Raw genomic sequence first — 24,541 nt, 5'->3', positions numbered from 1 at the left:
AAACACTCATTTTATGTGTGTGGTCTCCTTTTCAGATAACATCAATTGCTGGCTGAGAGAGTTTCGATGTCCCCTGGAGGTGATTAGCCCAGCTGTAGAAACTCTGCAGAAGCTCTGCCTTGCGTATGCAGATGTACCAGAGAAGACACAGGTGTGACTTAAAATACACCTTTTAAAATAGCTTGTCTTACACTCAGGAGGGCTGTCTCTTGAAGGCAACTTCTGTCTCCAGTCTGTTGGTTGATTAGCTCACTAAACAAGGATGATCTGTCTGCAGCAACTCAAGTCTGTTCTGCCTAGCTGTCTTACTTGGTACAGTGCAGATTTGCCGGAGAGCATCCTCTAGCTAAGGATGGCCTTGTAGAGATCTTTGCTCAGAGTTTTTGATTTTGTTTTACAGATGAAATACTCTTCATTGACCTTCTGTCCAAGTTTACAGCATTCCTAAAGGAGAACTATTGCTCTGCTGCTATGGTGGCAGCTATTTCTTGGGCTTGGTCCGGTTAGAAGCCATAGGTTTATCCTGTAAACTGACTATTCTATACCAGAGCTGCTGTAGATACACACATTTTCTAGGCCTCTTTCATGAGCCCAAACATGGGGTTAGTTACACATCATTTGCACTTTTTTTTCCTGCCAAGTTCCCCATTTGCTTATGGCATAGCTTTGTTTAGTAGTGAGGTGAGCTACATTTTGCTGGTAAAATAGTGATGTCAGCCTGAGTACAGTCACAGAGAAGCTAGATAGAACTAGTGCAAGCCTCTCTTGTTAATGATGTATGTGTTGTGATCCTCTTTTAATATTGATGACAGCTATTTTATAATAGGCATCCCAATGAAGTTTAGTAAATAGTGTGCGAAGCTGCATATGCCATTCTTCAGAGGCCTGGGTGGATTAATGGCTTGGATTGTTGCTTTTTTGTTGTTGTTTTCTTCTTTTGTATTGTTTTCTTTTATAAATTGACAATCTGAAAATCCTCCCTGTTACATACAGTCATTACAACATGTTAACTTGCAACTGTGAGTGCAGGTGTACCTATACATTGGTTACTTCAGCAGCTTTAATGGCATAACTGCCATACATATATGTATTTAGTTTCTTATGCTACAAGTTTTAGATGGTAGAAAAAAAGATAAATGATGCTTTATTCTCATTCACAATCTGGCAGATGACTAGCTTTTTTGGTTCTCCCTCCTGCTTGGAATTTGCATAATATTTTCATTTGAATGGAACCACAGTTTTGAAACAACATGTTAAAATTCATACAGACAACCTCAAATGCACTGGATATAAGTGGAAAAGTCGCCTAAATTCTTTTTGTTTAAACCTATGGGATTTCTATAATGAAGTAAACCTTAGGCCTGTGGATCACTGAAAGCCAGGTTCTTCAAGCTGTTTTGGCACTTTGATGTGCAGGAAAAAGGCTGTCAGAGTCTGGATTTCAACGGGACCTAGATTATTCGAAGTATAGAAGGGTTTTCAAATTAAGGATTTGTGTGCGGAGATGTATCACGTCTACATTTTGTTTAATTAAGTGCCAAATTTTGTTTTGTTATGGAACAGGAGCTGCTCGACCAGGTGTATGGAGACTTAGTATCCACCTGTGAAAGTTATATTTCGAATATAGTCCTCAAAGAAGATGGAGCAGAGCAATTACAAGAAGATCTCTTTGTAAGTTTGGTTCCCTTTTGTGAACTGGTCAAATGACGTAGGTATTCTCAAAATGGGTTTTCTACAGAGCTCATGCCAGTAACTATCACATGGGAAAGTACTGATGTACACCCTTTGTGTATATGGTAATGGCATCTCGTGTTTGTGAGCCTGAGAGTGTACAGCAGTTTTATACCTTAGAAATTGCTTTAAGGATATGAGGCCCATTGTATTTTTAATAAAGTGACTGTTTTTTTCTTTGCTTTTCCAGTCATACTTTTTAGATTGGCTGTTTGGAAGTAAGACTGTAAAATGTGTAGAATGCTTTAAGGTTTACTTAAATATTGTTAGTGTATAGTGAGGTTTTATAGTACATTAAACACGCCCGATTTCTGTTTCAAAGCTTCACCTTCTATTCCTCTAGCTGCTGTCTTCTTGAAAGGACTGAGGGAGTTTTAAGTTGTCTTTGGAGAAGTAACTGTACTGATTCCTGCTGTTTGCCTTTTGACCCCAGTGTTGCTTTTTCCTTTATAGGTGAGACACCTCTTCACCTTGGGTGAGGCTGCACAGCTGTGTCCAGCCAAAGTGGAGAAACGCATCTTTCTTTTGATTCAGTCCATTTTGGCTTCTTCTAACCAATGTGAGGCGCTCTACTTACTGCCTTTAATTTTGCTTTTATGAACAACACTGTTACCTGAAAAGTGTGTTTTCATTCTGGGCCTGTTCTTTCGTAGTGACAAGCTCTGTAGATGGTGAGGAAACTCTAGCTTCTCAGCCACTGTCCCAATTTAGAGGATCAGCTATGCCTCCAGTGATCAGAGCTCATGCATTCATTACTCTAGGTAAGCACTGTCCTACAGCAGAACTGTGCCCTTGTTCATCCAATTCCCACCCTTTCTGTCTGCTCCCTGGTTAAAGTTCTGTTCCAAAGCCATGTCGATTATAACAGGCACAGTGCTCAGTGTTTGTAGTGCCTCAGTTCATAGCTTTTAGCAATGCAGATATCCATGGTAACAAGTTGCACAAACCATAAAAATACTGCCATGCATGCAACTATTTTTCAAGTCCGTTAATGCATTTTTCCTACATAGGTGTGCAAGTGATGAATGGTTAGCAATGCAGACTTGTGCTGGCCTTGTACTCAGAATTGGTTCCTGGCTGAGAGATCGTCTTACCTTTTAATAAGGTGCTCAACAGGGGCTGACGAAAACCTGGTACAGTTCAGAGCAGAATGACTGTACATATTTGCTTGTTCTCCTTAGTACAAATGACCGTGTGATGGAAGCCTGGTCAAATCTGCATCTGCAGTACAATGAAGAGTGCTAAATGAAACTGGTTTTATACTACTTCTGTGGTTATGAATATCATTCTTTTAAACTTCTCTTCAACATCATTCTTTTAAACTTCCCAAAGCAGTAGAGAGTACTTTTTGTACAGAGCTTAGAAACAGTTAGGAAGAAGTGATGTTAGAATGCGGGCTATTTTATTTTAAGTTGGTTTAGAGATGCTCTTAGAGGTGGGTGTCTCCCTGCTATGCCTATGACAGCTGGGGCTGTTCTTTTTAGCTGCTTTGAATAATACCCTGTACGCAGGAATAGTTCTCTGTGAAGGAGGGAATTTGGCATTGAGACCCACAGTATAGGTCCAAGAAGAGTTTGGAAGAACTCCTTGAAGTATAATCTCTTTGAGAGGTTGTGCAGATTGCTCATCAAGTTTCATCTTGTGTTTCTTGTTTATTCCCCTGTTTGCTTCCTGAATCCTCTTGGCTCATACTGGGCTCAAAGGAGGCAGTAAGCTGGGCTGTGTTGGTTAGGAAGAAGGATACGTTCACAGCACTGACAGTCTCATCCCCGTTTCACAGGTAAATTGTGTTTGCAACATGAAGATCTGGCAAAGAAATGCATTGCAGCTCTAGCTCGAGAACTGGAGGTGTCGCATGATGTGGCTGTTCGCAATAACGTCGTCATCGTTATGTGCGACCTGTGCATCCGCTACACCACCATGGTGGACAGATACATTCCCAGCATCTCCTTGTGTCTGAAAGACCCGCATCCCTTCATCCGTAAGCAGACGCTGATCCTGCTTACCAACCTTCTGCAGGTAAGGAGGTCCTAAGCATGCGTCTGACAGCCTGCTTCAGTTACCTCAGTTGTGCTAAATGCTGGCAACCTGGCCAGCAGATGTGTTGCTTACAGCTTGATTCTGGAGCATTGCCGCAATCTACCCTGATTTGAGATAACTTCAAACATGTATTTTGGTACTGCTCTTTTTTGTGAGGTAGGCAAAACTCTCCTCAATGACACTTAGCACAGTTGGATAACGAGATTATTTTTATTCAACGGTTATCTCCTCTCTCATCATCTTTATATTTCTTTGAACTCCCTTGCATTTCACTCCTATAGGAATGAATATAAAAAACATCACAGCACCTTTTTCTCCTGCTGTCTCTGCTTATTGTTTTAAGGTTGTGAATGTTGAGTGGCTGACAATGTTTGCCCTCCCAGTGTTCAGATGAAGCCAAACAAGGCAGATTTGGAGTGCATTTGGCTCTGAGAACAGTGTTGAATAGCATCTGTGTCTTTGGCATTGGAGAGCAGATTTTTCTTGATTCTACTTTTTTATTGGTATCTGTGGTAAACCTAGAGGAGTGCTGCTGTGGCATTTATTCTGCTTAAAGCATCCCCCAGCACATTCTCTTTTTTAGGTTTATTTTGTGTACATATGGGTGAAGTTCCATAGCTTGCTTATTTGCCTGATGCACATTCTGTAAGCCTCCATCAGATATTGCCCGGGCTGCAGTCTGAAGATTCACACCCGAGGTTTTTCCTAGTTCAGGCTTATAACTTACTGTCTGTCCTATCCTTACAGGAAGAGTTTGTGAAATGGAAAGACTGTCTCTTCTTCCGTTTTGTCAGCGTCTTGGTGGATCCAAATCCAGATATTGCCAGGTAAAATACTCATCGGTAAAATACCGTTGGAGTTGAAGATCAGAGGTGTACTCAGAAAAGATTAAGTCTTGCACCTTCACCATGTGAAGAAAAATTTCAGTGAGAGAGGAAAGGATTCTCTCATTAACCTCTTCATCATTAACACTTTAGGGTCTGAAATGGTAGCAAAGGAGTGGTGAACCTCTTTACAAGTCAATTGAAGGTCCAGTATAGCAAGCTGTCTTCAAAATATGCATCTCTGCTCTATTTTTGACTCTCAGATATCCAGGAAAAAGGAATTTTTGAAGCAAGCCTTTCTGAAATCTTCCTTGAGGCTTTCTAATAGCTCTGTATTGTGTGCTGGTTTGTTTTAGGAATAGGAATTCCTTTTTCTTATGCGTGCTTTGTCTTTTTAAGCTTTGTGCCATGTTTTGTAATACTTCAACATATTAGAAGAGTTATGTATGCTGACCTTAAGTGCACATTTATGAAGCTTTTGTATGTTTCAAAGTCTCAAGTTTCTCTGTTATGTAAGAAATGAGAGTGGGGCACATTCCTCCAAGGGTGGTAGGTTGTGTGGAGATGCTGGATGCACTGGAGGCTTGGACAGCTTTTTACTTGTTTCTACCTGGAGTGCTCAAATTGCAGGTTGGTCTTTCCAGGGCCATCAATCTGTTGTTGCTTACTAGTGCATATTCACATCTTCTTTTCTCTCCATTGGGTTTTTAATGTGTAAAAATGGCTTTCCAGTAGATGGTGGCATTGCAACATGTCGTTCCTAGAGCTTTAGCTGTGAAACATGCTGCTATTTCACCGGGGACCTTTTTCTTTGCATCTGCATTCTGTGGCTGCATCCAGACAAAAATACTTTCTTCAAGTCTGAGATTGACTTTCAGCTCTTGGAGGACTTCTGGTGATTAACTTTTTGCAAAGTACTGTGTCCCAGCCACAATGGAACTTAAGTCATATAAATAATGAAAATGCTGTGCCTGGATTCAAGTTGAAATTTATTTCTGTCTCTGCTTTAATGGCAAGAAGTGAAGTAGTATCGTGGATGCTGAGAAAGTGTATTTTTCTGGATGAAAAAGAGCTTAAAGTCAATAAGGTGGTATCCTTGTTCAAACCCTGATGGAGCTGGGCAAGAATTAAATGTGGTATTCAGGGGGATTTGGGGCACTCATCTTCTGCTTTACTGCTTGTGACCCTACACTGTGTTTCAGGGGTGGCTTTTAGTAGCTGTCTGGGAAAATTCTTTCTTTTCCTCCTTTCCAGGTTTGGAGAGTTCTGCTTGGTGCATCTCTTACTGAAGAGGAATCCAGGAATGTTCTCCCAACACTTCATTGAATGCATCTTCCATTTCAATAGCTATGAGAAACACGAGAAGTACAACAGGTTTCCCCAGAGCGAGCGGTCAGTTGAGCACATTTGTGTCGTCTTACTGCTAAATGATGGATTGTACGGCCATGTGGTCTTCAGTTACAGCAAAACATTCGTGGTGCTTTGTAATTACTTATGCAAAAAGGGGGAAACTGCTCAGGGAGATAGGGAAGGCAGAACACTTAATTTAACACTGTGACACTTCTGGGAGGACGCTTGCGTGTAATTTGTGGGAACCTGTGGTATCCTAATAGGCTTATGGGTCTCAAAAGTGACATTCAAATGTTTCTTTTTGATTTAAAGCCATTTTATTTTTGTGAGATTGCATAATGTGACTTGACCCATGTAAAATATCTTGCTCTGCTACAGGGCAAAGAATCTCTTCTCTCTGAAAGGAAAAGATAACAAAGAAAAAAGGATGCACATCTACAGGTTCCTCCTGGACCATTTTACAGATGAGCAGAGGTTCAACATTACAACAAAGATCAGCCACAGTGTCCTAGGTAGGGGCCTGTCTTTACGAAAATATGACAACAAATCTGACAAACAACTGGTGTCTATTAAAGCCATGAGTCCAGCAGTAACTTCCTGACTTTCCTGGCCCTGCTTTTCCCAGTAAAATGTTTTTTACTTCTTCCCTGCCTGTTGCAGCGTGCTTTGTGGATAACGATCTTCCGTTGGACATGGAAGCCAGTGAGCTGCTCTCAGATACATTTGCAATCCTTAGCTGCAAAGAAATCAAGCTATCAACTATGAGATCAAAACCTGATGAGGACATTCAGCCTGAAGACGATGAATTGGCAATGGCCAATGCTGTCATGCAAGTAGCACAAAAAAAGCTCATTTCACAGGTAAGTGGCACTTAATCTGGTGCGGGAGGAGGGCTGTCCACTGTGCTGGGAGGACTTTTACTTCTCTGTGATGGAGAAACTTAAGCGAAAATTATCCATGTGACATAACAATGCCAGGGACATACTGTACATGCATGGTGTTAAGCAGGCTCTGTAGATCTGCTCTGATCTGAGGGTACCTATATAAGCAACATGTGTCGTGAAAACACAATGTTAAGGCTGGATTTGTAATTTGTAATGGATGCTAGTACTGGCGGGGTCAGTTGAAATGAACAGAAGTGCATTTCTTCTGAAATCAGTGAAGCTATGCTAGGTTAAATTTGTTCCACAGATCTCTTATTGAGAGAACATCTGAACATGCCATTGGGTTTTGGTGCACTTTTTGGCAATTTGCTTTCAGTGTGCAAACTGGCTTGGTGGTAGATCTTGAAAGCCTATGTACGTGCATGCAGCATAAAAGCAGATGTAATTGTGAGAATTCCTCTCACTTAGGCCATTCATCTAACACCAGAGTGACTTCTCCTTTATGGCATCTTGTAACTATGTTTATATCATGCCTTGTTTAAAAAAGGTTCAAAAGAAGAACTTCGTAGAAAACATCATTCCAATAATCACATCACTGAAGTCTTTGATGGAGCAGAAGAAGATCCCAGCTCTTCGGGACCTTATGAACTACCTACGGGTAAGAGGAAGTGTTTTCTTGTTATTGTGGTTTGTTGTTGTTTTTTTTTTTTTTCCCCTCTTAATTTAATGTGTTAGATGTGCAATCAGTAATGGAACGAACAGTCTTCTTAGAAGGAAATTTGGAAGGCATATGATGTTGTGACACTGCCACTGTGTTAAATATGGTAGGAGGTGGAGGGATTTTAGATAAGGATCTCACAGTGTGTTACGTGTGAGCCTCCTCATGGAACGTGGGCAGAAAGCTTGAATGCTGGAAAGCTTTTTCATGTTCTGAAGTACAAATTGGAATTTCAACTCTTAGTCTGTTAAAAACACCTCTGCTCTACCAACTGGTATTTCCTTTTGCACTTAAGCAGCTGTGATCTGAATGGAGACATGAATCAGTAGTCAGGAGAGATTTCTGAAAGAGTTTAAACATTCCTTATTGCTCCAGGAAATGATGCAAGATTACCGAAATGAAATCAAAGACTTCTTTGCTGTGGACAAGCAGCTGGCAGCCGAGCTGGAGTACGATATGAAGAAATACGAAGAGCAGCTGGGCAGGGAGAAGGAGTCAGACCAAGAGCATGCCTCAGCATTGCAGGCAGAGGTGGTTGGGACCATTAAGTTCATACGCGTGCTGTCTCTTCTGAAAAAGTTTGTGCAGAAATAGAACCCAGACTCTGTATGTCTGTGGTCATGGTAGTGTTTTTCATACCCTGTGTGTTTGCTGACAAGAAGCATTGGCTTCAGTCATCTGATATGCTTAGAACAACAACAAACAGCACACACTGGCTAAAGAGGAGCAACAATTAACATAAAAATAATTCAATTTAAAGGGGAGGACAAGTCTAATTTCCCACTGTCCGTCCTTATATGCTGTGTTGCTCTCTGTTTCCAGAGTGGTAATGATAAACAAGTCAAACAGAAAAGGATTAATTTTGGCTGATTTTAGATTTACACAGAATGGAAGCTTGCATCTCTGCTAGTCATGCAGATCCTCATTTAAAGTCAGTGGTAAAAAAAAAATAAGCATGTGCTTAGTTCGTTTGTCCTAAATTATTTTAGTTACCTACCTTAAGATGAGATGACTTTTACCCTGGCAACCTGACTTTAAAGAGCACCTATATATAGACCTCTAAACTAGGACATATATATCCCATCAAAACTTACTATTTGTTCCTTGTTAAAACTTTGTCCCATAAACTTTTTCTCCCTAGCACCCCTTTATGTCCATCCCACAAAGGATTCAATCACACAGCAAGTAGGTCTAGGTGTCTCATGTCTAGGGTTTTCTGCATTTGTGTCTATTGTTACATGTGATCCTTCCTTCTTTTCTGTAGCAACCTCCATCTTTGGAGACAGCTGTTCCTTCTGGTGGCTGGAATGCTAATGCCCAGTCCCCTGTTAGGAGACAGCCCTCATCCCCTCGATCGAGTCCTACCTCTGTGCCTTCTGGATTTATGACACCTAGAGCTGATGTTCTGAAACAACCATTGCCTGGTCGCAGGTATGGTTTTTATATCACTGGTTACGATATTCTACAGGGCTGTTGCTTTGTTTATCCACTCCTTGCTTAGTGTCCAAGTCACTAATGGTGCAGCATAACTTTGTGAACAAAGGGGTCTGAGATTGTAAAGGACTGGGAGGGACACAGAACTTTCCCTCATTAGAAGCATCTCTTCTGGGCTTGCAGAAAGAAATCACTGTTATTGTAATGCCTTTTGCCCTGTAGGCCAACATCTTTGAGCACGCTTGCCATCCTGAACTCTGCCCGGAAAGCAGTGGAGGACAGAAGCAAGCAACGCAGCAAGAGCTTCGGGGGAAGTTTATCAGCTGTGATGTTTCCATCGAGCACAACTAGCAGCAAGCAAGGTAGGAAGCTCGCTACAAAATGAGTCACCATTGGACTAGGCTGGTTGACACAGCCTGATTGTTAGACCCTTGAGTTCTCTGAGCATTTCTGTTCTTAAAGATTTTCTTGTTATTTCTAGCATCTTTTCGAAGTGTGAATCAACAGTCTACTGGATCAACCGTTTCTGTGGTGGGCCGTGCAATCAGCACACCAGAACGTAAGTAACCCAACAGAACTCTTTCCAGATTGGACTGAGCCCTCATTTTCTGAGAGAGGGGTGGCTCCCCTAAAGAGCAGAGGAAGTTAGTCAGTATTGGCTACTTATTTTGTAAATGGCTGTGGTAGATAAGAGCTATTCAGAAATTGAAAGTCTCAGATGAATAGCGTACATGGGAAAGGACATTCCAGTATGGTTTTCATTTATGTGTCACAGGGTATTACAGTATTGAGTTGGTGCAGGAGAGCTTTTATTTTGGGCTGCTGAAACAACAAATCCACTGCCCTTTCTTCTTCCATCAACTGCGGGGTGCTGAGGAGGCATCTTGTCAGAGCTCCTTAGCAGCTTGTGAGAGATGTGCAGGATTCTGTTGCATTGAGATACTTGCTCTCCTTAACCCTGGAAGCATAGCTTGGCACTTCTAGACTGAGCTACAGAACCCTGCTGCAGAGGGAAATACTCACGGTCCAGTCCTTTCCAGCTCTAAGACAAGGGATTCCTGTTGTCCAAACAAAAGATTCCAGGTGAGCTATGACCTGCTTCTGTCACTACAGCAGGCGGTGGGCAGTGTCCATTGTGAGAGGGCACAGAGCTGCTCAAGAAGGATTAATAACCTGCACGGTAATTTCTGAATGCGTGTGTGTTCTACCCAAAGAAATAGTTGAGCTGAGCATTTGTTTTTCTACTCCACTGTGGATGTTAAAAAATACACAGTGAGGAGTCTCTCATACACAAATTGTGAGTCTGCGCTGCTTATATCCACTGCAGCTGTATTGCTGTCTCACAAAGCCTCATCTTCAAAAGTTACGTTTTATTGGAATGTTTTCTGACAGCCCCAGAGCGTTCTGCAGCTTTGCTTTCTGCAAGAGACAGTTCTAGTCTCACGAATGGAGCTGAGCTTCAGCAGTAGATTCCCTTCCTTTGTCAGTTCGCTGCTGAACTCCTTTAGGTCATCCATTGTAGTGTGGTGAACTCCCTCCCCACTCAGGAGAGAGCTCCAATTAAGTTGGGAGTCTAGGTGAGTGTCTGACTGGTCAGCTCTCATTAGGCAGCCGTGAATTTTAATAGGGCAGGGGTGATGTTCTGGAAAGAGATGCATCTGAGCGCCCTGTTTGCCTGTGTCTGTGCAAACACCTGACCTGCATGCACGCAGGAGAGCCAACGGCATGTAGCCAATAAGGCAGTGAGCTGTGTGGCAGTCTGCAAATACCTGACATCCATGAGCAGGCAGGAGCAAACCAGTGGCAGTGATGTGCATCCACTGGAAAATCTGACCCTTCTCTTCCCTGCATGCTCCACTGTTTGGCTAGATTTGTCTGCCCCAGTGTTTCTCTTCGCTGCCTGAGCAGCAAGTAATGATCTTTGTACAAAAAACTAGGGGTGTGTTTTTAGAGAGCAGAAATCTTTTAAGTGCCAAATCTCTGTCTGGAAGCTCGCATGGCTGTTTCTCTTAAGCACCATATGGTGAACAACGAGGAAGAATGTTAATCTGCAGTGGTACTAAGGCTGAATTCCTACTTCAAGGCAGCATGTGTCCTCCACTGGGGAGACAAACTGTACAGAGCAGCAGCAGCACTTAAGTTGCTGTGTGTTGAGCCATCTGCATGGTGGTGCTGGGTCTTGCAGGCTGACAGACAGGCAGAAGAAAACATTTTTCTTTGCCTGATGTATCATTCTAAAACTATTGGAGATGCAGTTAACTTGAGAAGTTAAGCACAACTGTCTCTGTCTCTTGACTGCTTCTCTTCTCTCAACTGCTCTGCCAGTCTGTCCCTGCTGTCTCTGGGCCTCCTTCTTACCTCTCCTGCTTATTGCTTGGAGAATGACTAAGTGGGTCTGGGCAAGATTTCTTCACTGTGGTACATAAACACTTGTGAAGATAATACCTTTGATTGCGTGAAGAACCGTACTTGATGGCAGTTCTTCCTTTCCTTCTTACCTTTCACATACTTTTTTCATTAACCAAGTTAACTTGTTCAGGCACACACTGCACAAAATTGGGAGACTTGCAGAGCAGTCTGCAGAGGGCAGCTAAGGCAGATTAACCAAGTCTGGTTTCCACTGCAAGCCTCAATGATTCCAGGCCAGGGAGGTAGTTCAAGAGCAGGCCTTGTTAGTCTGAAGACAGAGTTCCTTTTAGCAGAGTTTCCATTTCCTATCCAATAAAGCACTTTCTACTGTAATTCCTTGTGAAGGCTTCTGGGAAACAAGAGCATAAAACAGAGAGCTGAGAAAAGAAAAATCTGAATATTGTGACATCTCTCCTGAGATAAATGACAGGAAAGAGACAGCTGACAAGCGTGGCCTATTCAGGCAAGCTAAATTGTACCTTGTCAAGTGATTCCTCTTGTCTGGCTGCAGATAGTTCCTCATGGAAGGGCTGCTCGCATCCTTTGTCAGCCTTCAAGGGCCCTGTGTTCTGCCTTCATCAGGCAAAGTAACTGGTCTGACTCTGCTTTTAAGGACAGTTCACGAGATGCTATAGCTGTGGAAAATGGCCAGTCTTCAGTGGGAGGTGAGGCAGGACAAGGAGGTGCATGACCGGGGTCCCATATTTAAATTTCCTCTATGAACAGGGAGGGCTGTAATTCTGGAGTATGAAGCCGATGTGCACAGATGGCCCATCAGATTTAGCACATAGATTTGAGGCTGGACGAGAGAGACTGAGATCTGCTGAGTTGGAAAAGAAAGATGCATATGTGCTTGCAATTAATTGGATATACTTATTCTGTAACACTTGAGTGTTATCCTACAGCATGTCTTGGCCTCTGGCTGTGTCACAAGCTGATGGCAGATGTGTTTTTTCTTTCAGAGACCATTAATGAGTTGACTTTTGGTGCTGGGGTCAGTTACATCAGCTTGACGCACACACCTGGTTCGGCTCCAGGCAAGTTATCTCTGTGATCCTAACTTGAACGAGGTAAGAAACCCAAATGATCAAATCTGTGGTATTTTTAATATGTGAAAATGTATGCATTATTTGCAGAGAAGAAAGAGGCTGAGGACCAGCCAGGAGAGATTATCTGTTTGACATCACCAGAGAAACCGTAAGTTCAACCCAGGTCTGAAACAGCAACCAGAGTGAGAAAGACTGTTTAAAATAAATGGTCACTGTGCTTCCTTCCAGACCATCCCTGCCACGGGAGTGGAAAGTAGAGTCTCCAGCAAGGAGGAAAAGCAGTCAGCGTGTCCCTCTGAGACGGTCCCAGCGGAGAACTCCTCTGAAACCAGCCAACTGATCCTTTCAACGAACTTTTGTACAGAACCTTCATCATGTTGTCTGAAATCTGTCCCTCTCCTCTGTAATTATAAATCACTGTGGACAGGTGTCCTGCCTTCCTTATCTATTTTTTATTTTTTTACATGAAACTCTCTAGAGTATGGACATGCAGCAAAGCTGGCACTAATACATGTATTATAAGCTGCTGCTGCTTTTGACAAAGCTCGCTGAAGTACTAGAAAGCTCCAATACAAAGGGAGCTTGCTATTCACTCACAGGATGTATAATTTGTCCATTTGGAAAAGTAAGAGTGTAATGTTGCTATGAGCTTTGCAATAAATGCGTTTATCACAGCTTGCAGGGAAGTGAGTGGCTCAGCTTATTCACTTGATCCCTCATTGTCCCTCTTGGTGATATACTAGAATTGCTTTAATTTGAACAAAGGTAGAGCAGCTTGTTACTGCCACACCCCTAAATCTGGTAATTGCACGCTACATCACCTCTTATTTGTTGTGCAAACTCCTGTGTGTATGAACAGCCTTAATGTTCTTTTATATGGAATATTTCCATTCTTGAACTGTACTATTTCCAATTATTAAAATTTTATGAAAATAAATGGTTACAGAATTAATTCCACCTACACCTTCTCCCCTCTTCTTGATCTGACAAAGATTTTTTTTCTATATAATTCTACAGCCTCGAAGTCTCTTCTACTACGTCACTGGTATCTTAGGCACTGTTCAATTACCATTGGACCCAGCAGCTTTTAAATATAGACACTTACTTGACAGAAAGCAGGATAGGAGTAACTTAGTAAAATCAAGGTTGGTAAGTCATATACATAGCTTTGTGCTCTGCCTAGAGAACTTATAAATGTGCAGTGTCTGACCATTTCTGTGTCTCTGATAGCATGTGAACCTAGCTGAAGTCTTCCAGTTGTTAACTTTTATTACAGAGCTCTTGCCTGGGGTTTCATTGTAACTTGAAAATGGAACCTGTTTTGTTCATGCTGATCTGTTTTACTCCAGCACAGACCCCACAACAGGAGTAGGCTTTTCTGCACAAGTGGAAACACGCTAAGCATATTCTTGCCACAGCCCTTCCAGAGACACTTACCTTCTGCACTGGAATCTCAGTCTTTGCCCTCACTTTCCCTATTCTGTTTTGAAGATCAGAGAAACCTTCAAGTGAGGTTAAACTTTATTCTCAAAATCAATGTCAAAACCTAAGAACAGGAGCCATATGGAATGCTTTTGGCTTAAACAATGATTGGTTATTTATTATCTATATTATCTATTTATTTTGTTTTGTTTTGTTTTATTTATTTTTATCTATTTATTTTGTTCCTTTTCTCCTGCTCTAAAATATTACTTGACCACTTCTCAAGGTAAATGGGAGTTCAAGTAGGTTTATTATGTACTGTGTGCTTTCTAGCTTTTGTTCTGTCCTCAGCCAACACTGAGATAAGCCCCATGAGCTTGAATCTGTCTTCTATAGAGAAGAACCAAGGATAGCTGATTGTCCAAGAATAAACATAAGCAGTAACATGCTGTTACTATTACCAGGACTTGCTATTGGACTTCCTATAACCTACAGCCCAATATAAGTGAGTGTTCTGACAGAAAACACCTTCCCTTCGTTCACAGAACTGAAAACAGATGCCTGCAATATTATGACTGTTTAAGAAAAAAAAAATCAAAAAACCCCACAAGAATGCTTTATAGCTTGGTATTTATGTAAAACATTCTTGGCAAAGTTAAACGTAATACATTAGTACAAACCTGAATATTATTCACAATGATACAATGAGTTCCATCAATCAGATCTCATGAGCTGTACTGGGGGATCATCTCCCCTTCTCTCGTTAGAGATGCCACTGTCACATTTTAGAACTGAAAAATAAGTCTTGATTCGTAGCTTGCAGGCTTTTCATGTGAAGGCTGCCTTTGGCTCACGGTGAGGCTGTAGATTGTGCTCCCATAGGGCCCAGAGATAACCTGATTCAAACCTTCTCTTTCTCTCCCTTACTATAGGTATCCTAAAAGCAGCACAGGAAAGGAGTAGTGGATATACAGAAGGTGCAAAGGAATGTTACACTCACTACTGTCATAATGATTAGAGGCAGCATGCAGCCTGTGAACAGTACTGTGGGGCTTGGTTGATGAGCGTGTCTTAAGAAGGTAACCAAAATGTAGTAGCAAAGTAGCAGTGGTAATGTCCCAGTTAAGTAAAGAACAGATGGGTATTGCTGCCCATCCTTATTTGTACTTTTGCTAGCCAAAGGAAAGGGATAACACTTTGTTGAGGCAAAACAAATGCAGCAATGGCATGTCCAGCGAGGCCCCTAGGAAACAAAGCAGATTAATGCAGAACACTAAAAAATAACACTGACAGTCCAAATCGTCAAGTATTCAAAATACTGTATACATGAAAAGTTAAGACAACTCAATTCATATTGGAAATACAAGAACACTAAATTATGCTACATTAAAAAAAAATTCTTAAACCACAGCACAGTTCTAGTGTTGCATCCACATCTTGCAGTTTTACATTACCCAATGCTTTTCAATGTTATCAACAAAAATGTTTCTTGGAAACACGTGTTTCCATGTATTCTCTTTAAAGCTAAGAGAACTAGATTTGTTGTCTTTTTTTTTTAACCCTCTAGAGACAAGTTGCAACTGACATTACAAAAGTGCTTTTGTATTGACCTTTTGCTTTCCTAACTCCAGAAACAGTTGCCTTGGCTATGCAAGCTAAACCTGTAAAGTTGCCGTAGCTGTCACACCGTGTTAGTGCTTTAGGGATCTTGCAGAAGGGTAGCACACATTAAAGTCACTCTGTCACCTTATTGGAACTGCATCCAAAAAGCCATCCCTGGATATTTCTTGCAACAACAAAAACAAAGTGTTGGTCACTGGCAAGAAAAGTAAGTTTAATATATAAAAAAGTTGATAGGTCCTGCCATAAATTTACAAAAACTATCCCTGAGTGACTCTGTCCTGTGTCTTGTAAGACCTCATGTGACAAGGAAATTGCAGAGGCTAGTTTAAGAGGAAAGAGATGCTGTTCCACCTGCAGTTTTGTATTACGTGCTGCCGTAATACTGATATGCTCTGACAGTGCCATACTATAGCAACGTTTGAGCTCCTCTCTGTAGCTTAAAAAGTAAAAAAATAGCTACGTTACTTAAACACTGCTGGCATCACGTATTTACACTTTAAATAGAAACGTTACCTTTTCTGAAGTAATCAAAATATATCTTTGCAAAAAATTTAGAATGTGGGATTTTACAAAATAAACGCAGAAGGTAAAAAAAGCTTGAAGACATCTCAGTACCTTTTCTGGGAATCTTGGCCCATGAAAGTATTTGGCTTTAATTTTCCTGAAAGGGATGTCTCAGCACTAGGTTCTGCCTCCACTGTAAGCCTCTTTAGGACACCAGAAGACGCAAGAGGCAAGCCTGCATTGCGCAGATTAGAGTTAGGGGTTACCTGCGTGCAGTGAGCTTTCTATGAAGCAGTGAACAGAAGCAGTCCTTCTGGCCTGACGCTGCCTGTTTCTGGTTAAATGGAGCAACGAGAATTCAGTAAGTTGACAATAGGACTGGGAACATTAGTTTGCTGTATCGCTGTCTGTTCCTGTTGACTAGTCAGATACCTATTCTGCACCTGAGCAGTCGGAGTCAAAAGCACAAGACAATCACAACTGTAAAAGTCACCAGCCAGGCCTGGGCAACAAACTACCGAGAGGAAGACTCCCCCTTGCATGGGTAAATCTTATTCTTTGAAGTCCTTCTATTGCCATGTCAGCACCTTTTTTTCCTACTAGTAATTTGCACTAGTGATGTCTACTACACGTTTACGTAACGCTACTCCCCTGGGTGGTTCCCATGTTGTGGCTGTGTCCCTGCAGCACAAAGAGAAGGCAATTCCACAAACTTCCACAGCACAGTCTCTTGGGAAGTATTAAAACTCTTCCTTACTCCAAGGACAGGTTTAGGTGATCTCGTTGGTATCTCCAGAGGCCGGGGAGACATGAGTTGGGCAGTGAGGAGTTACTTTAAACTTTGGCAAAGAAAAAAAAGATATACAGATAGCTAGCTATCAAGTTCTTGTGTGTTCCAAACTCTTCCAAGCGCACTTAATTCATCTTTTGCTCTCACTTCGAGTTCCTGGAGGAGGTATTTTCACACTTGCTTTTGCTGGTTTGCAGTATTCTTTTGGCATCTTATATGACAAATGAAGATTTGTGTCTGAAGTCACCCTGCAACGAAACAGTTCTGGTTGTAGGATGGCGCTAGTGGCTTTCCAGGCACCCCTTTGTTCCCGCTGCCCCCAGCTGTAACATGCATCTGAAATGCAGATCCCCTCTGTGTAACTTGGAGGAGAGGGGAGCAGCGGTCATAGCAGGCTGGTGGTCTCCCTCTCCTGCTCTCCTCCTCCAATACCAAGCCATGGCAGGGCACTTTCTCATTCCCTCTTCAGTATCTCTGCTAAGAGGGAGAGGCTTTTTCTCATCTTAAGCTTAGTGATCTATTCAAATCCCAAAATGCAAATTATCTTGCAAAAGCATCGCGGCCTGCCTACTTAATCCAATGAAACTCATCCTAAGGGGGTCAAGCCATAAGATAACAGACAGCAGAGCTGCATTTGATTGCTCTTGGCATCAGTCACTTAAGGCAACTTAAACTGTTCAACATTTCTAAGGAAATGACTCAGCCTTTACCCTTCTGTTTTCTCTCTGTTCTACATTCTTGCTTCTCAGTGGTGATCACTCTAAGAAAGTCTACAGGCCCTAAAAAAGCTTGTAGCCCTCTGCCCACCCTCTTCCTCTCCTCAACAGAGATGTTAAATGCAAATCATTTATTACCTCATCATCTGTCCGGATATAGTTAACACCATCAGGTTTTGCTGGAGTCTTGTAGCTAAAATAAAGGGAAAAAAAAAATCTTACTTCTGGGACAAGGAGCCTGCAGAATTTTGAAGAGGAGGGACTGAGAAAGAAGAAAATGAGGAAAAGCAGTCCAGTGAAAAGAAAACAGAGAAACCTAGCTCATTGCTCAAATGCCAGGTCTGTACATATTCCATCATTTATCATCACTGGGATTTTCTCAAAACTCCCTGTCAGCACAAGGTAAGAAGATTGCTGTATGTTTCCACAATACCAAGCTGTATCTGCAAAAGCTGCAAAGATTAACTGATACTTGTCTGGTCTTCCCTACTTTGGTCCCTGTGCACTACGTTTCTGTGTGCCTTCTGTATTGTTTCTTGTGGCAATTACAAAGTCAATTTTCAGCCTTCGCTGCCAGATGCCTTCAGCATTTTGCTTAGTTATAAGGCAGCACTACTTGTTTGCAGTCCCCTAGGAATTCAGAAATCGCATAGGACTGTGAGGTCCAGTGTAAGCCAACCCTCAGCTGCATTTATATGGAGTATTTGGAGCTTTTTCTGGGGAACTTTTTTTTCATCTACAGGATTTCTACTGAAAAGCAGCATTTAACATGGAATAAATCTATCTGATGAGAATCTTGGTTTTCCATATATTATCTCTTCTGCAAGTTCTGTAAGGATATCAAGGCTCATTTCTGATCCACGAAGAAATTGTCACCTTAAATGCTAATGCTCTTGTTTTTAACGTCCTAATGTGCATTCTGAAGTGCTTGTTTTTAATCCCAAATTTAGGTTCCAAGTCACAACTAGTGAGATTTCCTGCAGGCAGCCTACTCTTCTGCATATATTTTCTATGCATGTCCTGATGCTTTAAACTAATTGTGCAGCGAGCTCTGCTCGTTAAGCTGTAGACCTCTGTATGCCAACAGCACATAACCCATTGGACAAACACCTGTAGGCGTTTAATTTTGCTGCTCCCCCCTTCCAAAGCAAGGTATGAAGACAGGAGAGCACAGCTCTAACTCCTCTGTCTGGTCTTGGTAGCAAGCACAAAAGGAGCTGTACCAAAAATTCTCCCTTTGGCAAATAAACCTTCAGCTTATGGTGGGGAATTGGATACTTCAAGAGCTGGGCTGGCCTGTACTCTTTGGTGGGGAACTAGGAAGAAATATGTCCAGGTCAGGCACTGAAATATATTTTAGCCACTGATTTCTAGCCCCCTTCAGACCAATTCATGCTAGTTGTGGGTGTAGGGACTTGCACGAGAATCCCAGCTTACCTTTCCCCACTCTCTTTACTGTTTGCAAAGTAGCCCCTTCTGTAGGCACAGCAGATACCAAGAGTGATGAGCACCAAAACTGCTATGACCACCAGGACTCCACCAATTATCCCACCAATATTGAGGTCATCTAAAAAGAGAGAAACCATAATCCAGTATTTTTTTAAAGACAGCAATATTCTAGCTTTAAATACAATAAAATAACATCTCTTGAATATGCTAAGCAAACTGCAATAATTCATAAGGATCTAGGGAGTCCCTAATGCAGCTCCAATCAGGAAGGACTCAAGAGTCCATCCAGAGCACAGCTTCTGTTATGGCCAAACAAAAGAGGGAAAATTAACAAATCTTCCTTATCTTGTCTTGTGTCTACCAGGTTCAGTCATGTGCCATTCACTGTTTGCTTGTCTGAACCTAAAACTTGTTCATGAATCTGAACAATGTTTTAATGTTTCCCTGAATTTGTAGATTTTTCTCTGGATGTGCCTTGTTCATTTAAAAGGGATGCTTCAACAAGAGGACTGACTGGACCATCGTTAGGAAACTGAAGTTCCTAATACAAGTAACACCAACTTTGTTCTTCTACAAATTTAGAAAAGTAACAAAAAGCCCCTCTACAGTTATTGAGTATCCTTAAAGATCGTCTGTGTTCTTTCTTTGATAGTTTGGACATCCTTGTACCTGTTACCTAGATATTACAATACTTCCGGAACCTCTTTATGTTGTACAGTGGGTTATCAGCAGTACAGCCTGCGTAAAGCACAGCAAGTGCCTGTTGACTCAGAATAAGCAGCTTTTAGAGATGCTGCCTTCTGAGACTTTGCAGTTTTACTCTCTGATTTCCTCCTTTAATGCTGCTCAGCTTTGAAAACACTGCAGAAACCTCGTCCTGATTCCTTCCTGGAAAAGTTAGCTGTGTTAGGGGCTACGAGAAAGGTGAAATGACTTCATGCTCTAGGATGTCCCTCCTCTTCCCCCTTGGTGATGAGGTTTGTGTATGGTGATTTATTAATCAACATTGCCAAGAAATATGCAGGGCCACTCACAGACTTCCATCTCCTGCTCCTCACATTTGGCAAAACCCGCGTCGTTTGTTGCTATGCAGGAGTAACGGCCTGTGTCGCCTTTGTGCACAGCGTGGAAAACCTGGTGAGGAGGAAAGGGGAAAGGCACCGTGAGGGTTATTTTAACATGTTAGAAAGCAGGACTCGATTTGCTTCAGGGATTCACAAGGAAAAGATAATTGTAGGGAATTCAGAGGCCTGACAGGAGCATGAGGAGCAGTTCTGACCGCACAGTTCTCCATTTGCCAGGCTTTGTGATGGGCCATGAGACATTTTCCTCCCTCTTTGTAAAAAGGCAAGTGTTATCAGCAGTGATCAAAACCAACAGCTAGGGTAATATCTTCTATCATATTAATCTTCCTTTTCCCAAATCACCCACATCCTAGAACAGTTCTCCAAATTATACCCTCCTGGAAAGCCACACAATGACTTTTTTCTTTCAGAAGCAACCCTAGAAAGAACCTGTCCAGCAACACAAGTCGCAGTCATATCCATCAGGGCATTACCAGAGTGCCTGTGGTGGGGTTCAAGCTGTAGGACGAATTCTGGAATTTGGTGTTTGTCTTCGTGTCTGGTGATAAAGGTTCGCTGTTGCGATACCAGCTGTAAGTAGACTTTGGGTAACCCTCGTTCTCGTGGCAGTGGAGGGAGGCTGTCTTACCAACGGGTACAGCTTTAGGCACTACGCATCTGGGAGTCACAGGCTTCACTGCAGGAAAAGACACAAACCATGTGAACGTTACTGCTGAGTAAAACTAAATAATTTCTGACATAGTTTCTAAGATGGCTGTGCTGCAGAGACATCAAAACTTTCAGCTATTTCCAGACGGTTTTAAGCAACAAGTTCCAAAGTCTGTTGAATGACACGTTTTCAACTCTGGAAAGACTCACGGCTTCTGTTAGCTAGCAGCACTTGTAAAAGTATCTGGATGTGCAGCAATACCTTGGACTGTGAGCTGGATATTTATTTCATCTATGGTTTTGGTATCAGAAGGTGCCGCCACTTCACAGCGGTACGTGGCAGTGTCCATCCGGGTGGTGTTTTTAATCACCAGCGATGTCCGGCTCAGAATTTCCGCACGAGTTGCAAAGTCTCCTGATACAGAGGAAAGAGAGAGATAAAATTCAAGATAGTCACACAAACTAACTTCAGGCATGTGAGTGAAGTGGTTGGTCTTGGACTCTTTCTGGAGTCCAGAGAACCACTTGAAAGGAACTTGATGCTCTAAAGTTAAGAGCCTTCCTCTCTGCAGTGCCCACAAAGGAGAACTGCTGCTAACCATATAAGAGGATGAACTAGCAGGCACCACCCCAAATCTCCAAAACCGTGGCAAAATTGGATTTTGAGTCAGCCTCAGGCCTTGTCTCCCTTGGGAGATTCACTCAGCTATGGCTGTTGGTCCCATTTAAAGTGGCTGCGATCTTGGAATAATTCCAGGTGGGGTCAAGCCTTACCGGCAGCCCCATGTTTGAGTTTCACTGCCTGTTCCTAATTGCATGCTGCCAGGAAAAAGCACCCTGCGACCTCAGCAGTAAGCACTGGCAGCTCAGCACAAACTCCTTGGGAAGCCCAGGTGGGGCTCTCAGATTTCAGAGGACAGACAGACGAGGTCGGTGTCCGGTCCTGAGAGCCCAGGCACCCAGCGACCATGCAAGGACCAGGACCACCAGGTGCTGGAGAAAGGAAGCTGCAGCATTTGCTTTCTTAATCATTTCCTACCTAGGAGCTCACTCCAGCTCTCTGGCTCGGTACTGAAAACTGTCAATAATGACCTGCCAGACGGCAAATAACATCCTGCTCTTTCTCTCCACCTTGTACTTCTACTGCTGAACTCTAGTTCCAGAAGAAAGCAGCAAGGCAGCCTTTTCCTGAGTTGTTTGTTCTCAGTTGTACTGAGGCTGGTTTTGTACTGAGGCTGGTTTTGGAAGCCTAAGAGAACAATGCATCGTCATACCCTGCATTTTATTGTCAAAAAATACGTAAGAGGTTTCGCCATTTCGGATTTTCTTCCACTCGATTCTGGGATCTGCCGTTACGGTGGATTTAATGATGCAGGACAGCTCAACACCTAGAAAGAGAAATAAAGGAAATAATACAGATTAATAGGAAGCAGCTGTATTTTTGCTCTGCTTTAAGCAGCCTCACACTCTGTTTTATTAGGAGACGCTGCCCACAAAGCAAAAGCCTTCTCTTTCATGTGCCTCACAAACAGAAACACCGCTGGGTTCCAGGAGCTATTGGGGAAGATGGATTTTGGCCAGCAAAAATAATAGCTGTACAGATATCAGCTATGGAGAGAAACGAACACACTGTTCTCTTCGGGCTCTGATGTATGGCAAACAAGACCTTATGACAGGGTGAGTCCATGGCGCTGTCTTGCTGTTAATCAGAGCATACAGCGTGAGTCAGGACTGCAGAATCTCCTTGGGTGGTGTCTGGTGATGTACCGACAACACGCTGTCCTCCCAAGTGACCTGGGGACCATGATGCCTGTGGATAAATCCTGCACATCCAGCCCCTTCTGAGGGAGGCATCATCATCTCCATCTCTACACAAGAAGGCAGCACAGCGGGGTTGGTGCTGGCTCACCCAGGATCACGTTGCAGGCTGTATTAGGGCCAAGGTAAAATAGACATTTCCCGAAGCCCTTTTCAGTGTATTAATTGCAAAGCGGCTGCCTTCCCTCCATTTGGGATCCAGTTCAAAAAAGCACTTAGGCAGATACTTTGCAATGCCAATGGCTTTCAGGGGACTTCAACAAACCCTTCCAATCAAGCGTGTTGAAAACAGAGAGCGAGACAGACATGTTCTTAAGCCCTTTGCTGAATCTCAAGCTCTCAGCAGTTCTGCCTTGCCCAAGAAACCTAGATAACCATGAGCACCAAGCAAAGGTTTTCTCAATTGTTTGGACTGATACAAAGCTCCAGGCAGAGGGCAGTGCAGCAGTGGTGTCAGGCAGCCAGCGGGCCCCCACGGCACTCACTCTGAAATTCCTGCACCACGGGCTTGGTGTTGCTGGATGTCAGCTCCACGGCCAAGAGCCTGCAGCCTGCAAAAACAAACAGAAGGTAATAAGAAATAGCACAGCTCATAAGTCACCCAGCTAGAAACACGCTGCCTGCTGAGCCAACTTCTCAAGACAGCTAGGAGGACTCACTTCTCTACATAAAAGCTATTCCTGGCTACCAATGCCAGTCCTGAAGGCCTACGTTTATTTAGGAGTCCTAGAGTAAATATAGGAAATTATGATTGTTAGAAGCAGCACTTAAAAGGGGAAGATTACCAAAATGGCACAAAATCAATGTTACAGCATAAGACATCTCTTCGTGCCTTATGCTTATTTCGATGGTAGTTATTCTCATTCTGGTAATGCAAGAGTGAACGTGTCCTTCTGCAAATTAATTTGATAACGAGGAAGAGACAGAAGTAGGGCAGTCTTAATGGGTTTTGGTCAGTTCCTTGAAGATGAAATGTGCCAGGTCTCTAGCACATGCTGACTGTATGTTCAAGTATTTTAAGACTCAGTGTGGTAATGTAAATTCAAGGTAGTAAATCATGCAAGGACAGCAATTCAGGAGAAAACAGAGGAGTTCGGTGCTTTGGGTAGAGTCCCAGCCAGACTCACGTTGGGAAAAAATGCTCAGTCATGCAACGTTGCATCCTTATACCACAAGCTATTTCCCTTTACTGTCCTTGCTCTGAACTCCAACATGTTTCCAATCTATACAGTCATTTTCCCCCTTTTGCATATTATTTTCTTTTGAAAAATCTGCCTTTTGTGTCCCTTCTGCTGTTCATTTCACCAGGTACCAACAACGTTCCTGTCCTGTGGGATACCCACACTCACCAACAGACCTCCTGAGGCAGAGGGACACAAGCAGGCAGTCTCTGGCATGGCACAGGAGGAAGAAAGCGAACCAGAGAGCAGAGGCAAGCCATGCCTTCATCCCAGAGGGTATTTTGGAACTGGGTGTCCCGATTCTTGCAAAGCTCATCACCTCTCAGACTCTGCAAAACAGTGGCTGCTCCAAAGCCCTGTCTTACAGACGGTTATACACACTATAATCAGGGCTGGATAATCAGCTCTAGCAGTATGCCATGACCCCACATGCAGCTTTGCTATTACAAACCCAATCAGAAGATTGCTGAAATCTAGAATAGGATACGCACCGACTTCACTGGGCATTCGATCAACCAGCAAAGTAAAGACGACGGAAGCCAGTGCCTCAATGACATGAAAGCAGATGTATCTAAAGGTTAGGGCTGTCTCTCAGAGTAAAAAAGTCATAACAAACCTGAATTGAAAGCAGAAAAGGCAGCTGAAAGAAGATGCAGAGGAAAAGAAAAGATCTTCAGCATCATGACAGACAGCTGGAATTCCTGCGTGCTGGCCTCCAGGGTGGAAAGCTTTTCGACAAAGAGAATATCTGACAACGTGGGGGCAAAACTCCTCCGGTGGAATGGATCAGACAAAACAGAGCAAGGCAGCACTCCGAGAAATGCCCAAGAGCTGCAGAGTTGCTCCGACTGAAAGCTCCGGGGCCT

At 42.8% G+C, this 24,541-nt stretch overlaps 2 protein-coding genes across 2 annotated transcripts in view; one reads left to right on the top strand and one right to left on the bottom strand.

The window, feature by feature from the left end:
• The window catches only part of NCAPD3 (non-SMC condensin II complex subunit D3), a 28,275-nt gene extending 14,875 nt beyond the window's left edge, over window positions 1–13,400 (top strand). Inside the window, exons 19-35 of the mRNA XM_027444146.3 lie at window positions 36–151; window positions 1,564–1,671; window positions 2,185–2,290; window positions 2,385–2,492; window positions 3,512–3,750; window positions 4,519–4,598; window positions 5,850–5,987; window positions 6,324–6,457; window positions 6,606–6,805; window positions 7,377–7,487; window positions 7,923–8,078; window positions 8,812–8,978; window positions 9,204–9,343; window positions 9,463–9,540; window positions 12,353–12,427; window positions 12,527–12,587; window positions 12,668–13,400. Of these exons, the coding sequence (XP_027299947.3) occupies window positions 36–151; window positions 1,564–1,671; window positions 2,185–2,290; window positions 2,385–2,492; window positions 3,512–3,750; window positions 4,519–4,598; window positions 5,850–5,987; window positions 6,324–6,457; window positions 6,606–6,805; window positions 7,377–7,487; window positions 7,923–8,078; window positions 8,812–8,978; window positions 9,204–9,343; window positions 9,463–9,540; window positions 12,353–12,427; window positions 12,527–12,587; window positions 12,668–12,779 (2,129 nt within the window). The 3' untranslated portion in view covers window positions 12,780–13,400. The remainder of the gene's footprint in view (window positions 1–35; window positions 152–1,563; window positions 1,672–2,184; window positions 2,291–2,384; window positions 2,493–3,511; window positions 3,751–4,518; window positions 4,599–5,849; window positions 5,988–6,323; window positions 6,458–6,605; window positions 6,806–7,376; window positions 7,488–7,922; window positions 8,079–8,811; window positions 8,979–9,203; window positions 9,344–9,462; window positions 9,541–12,352; window positions 12,428–12,526; window positions 12,588–12,667) is intronic.
• A 1,074-nt stretch (window positions 13,401–14,474) lies between these two features.
• JAM3 (junctional adhesion molecule 3) overlaps window positions 14,475–24,541 on the bottom strand; it is a 32,976-nt gene continuing 22,909 nt past the window's right edge. The window contains exons 2-9 of the mRNA XM_027444289.3: window positions 22,980–23,045; window positions 21,951–22,064; window positions 20,939–21,091; window positions 20,502–20,704; window positions 19,978–20,077; window positions 18,932–19,061; window positions 17,633–17,687; window positions 14,475–17,026 (exon numbers count right to left, since the gene is read on the bottom strand). Coding sequence (XP_027300090.2) covers window positions 16,991–17,026; window positions 17,633–17,687; window positions 18,932–19,061; window positions 19,978–20,077; window positions 20,502–20,704; window positions 20,939–21,091; window positions 21,951–22,064; window positions 22,980–23,045 — 857 coding nt within the window. The 3' untranslated portion in view covers window positions 14,475–16,990. The remainder of the gene's footprint in view (window positions 17,027–17,632; window positions 17,688–18,931; window positions 19,062–19,977; window positions 20,078–20,501; window positions 20,705–20,938; window positions 21,092–21,950; window positions 22,065–22,979; window positions 23,046–24,541) is intronic.

Source organism: Anas platyrhynchos, chromosome 25 (assembly GCF_047663525.1).
Source record: "Anas platyrhynchos isolate ZD024472 breed Pekin duck chromosome 25, IASCAAS_PekinDuck_T2T, whole genome shotgun sequence".
Classification (NCBI taxonomy): domain Eukaryota; kingdom Metazoa; phylum Chordata; class Aves; order Anseriformes; family Anatidae; genus Anas; species Anas platyrhynchos.
Note: the sequence above shows the minus strand (reverse complement) of the source record. Positions and strands in the feature narration are given on the sequence as shown.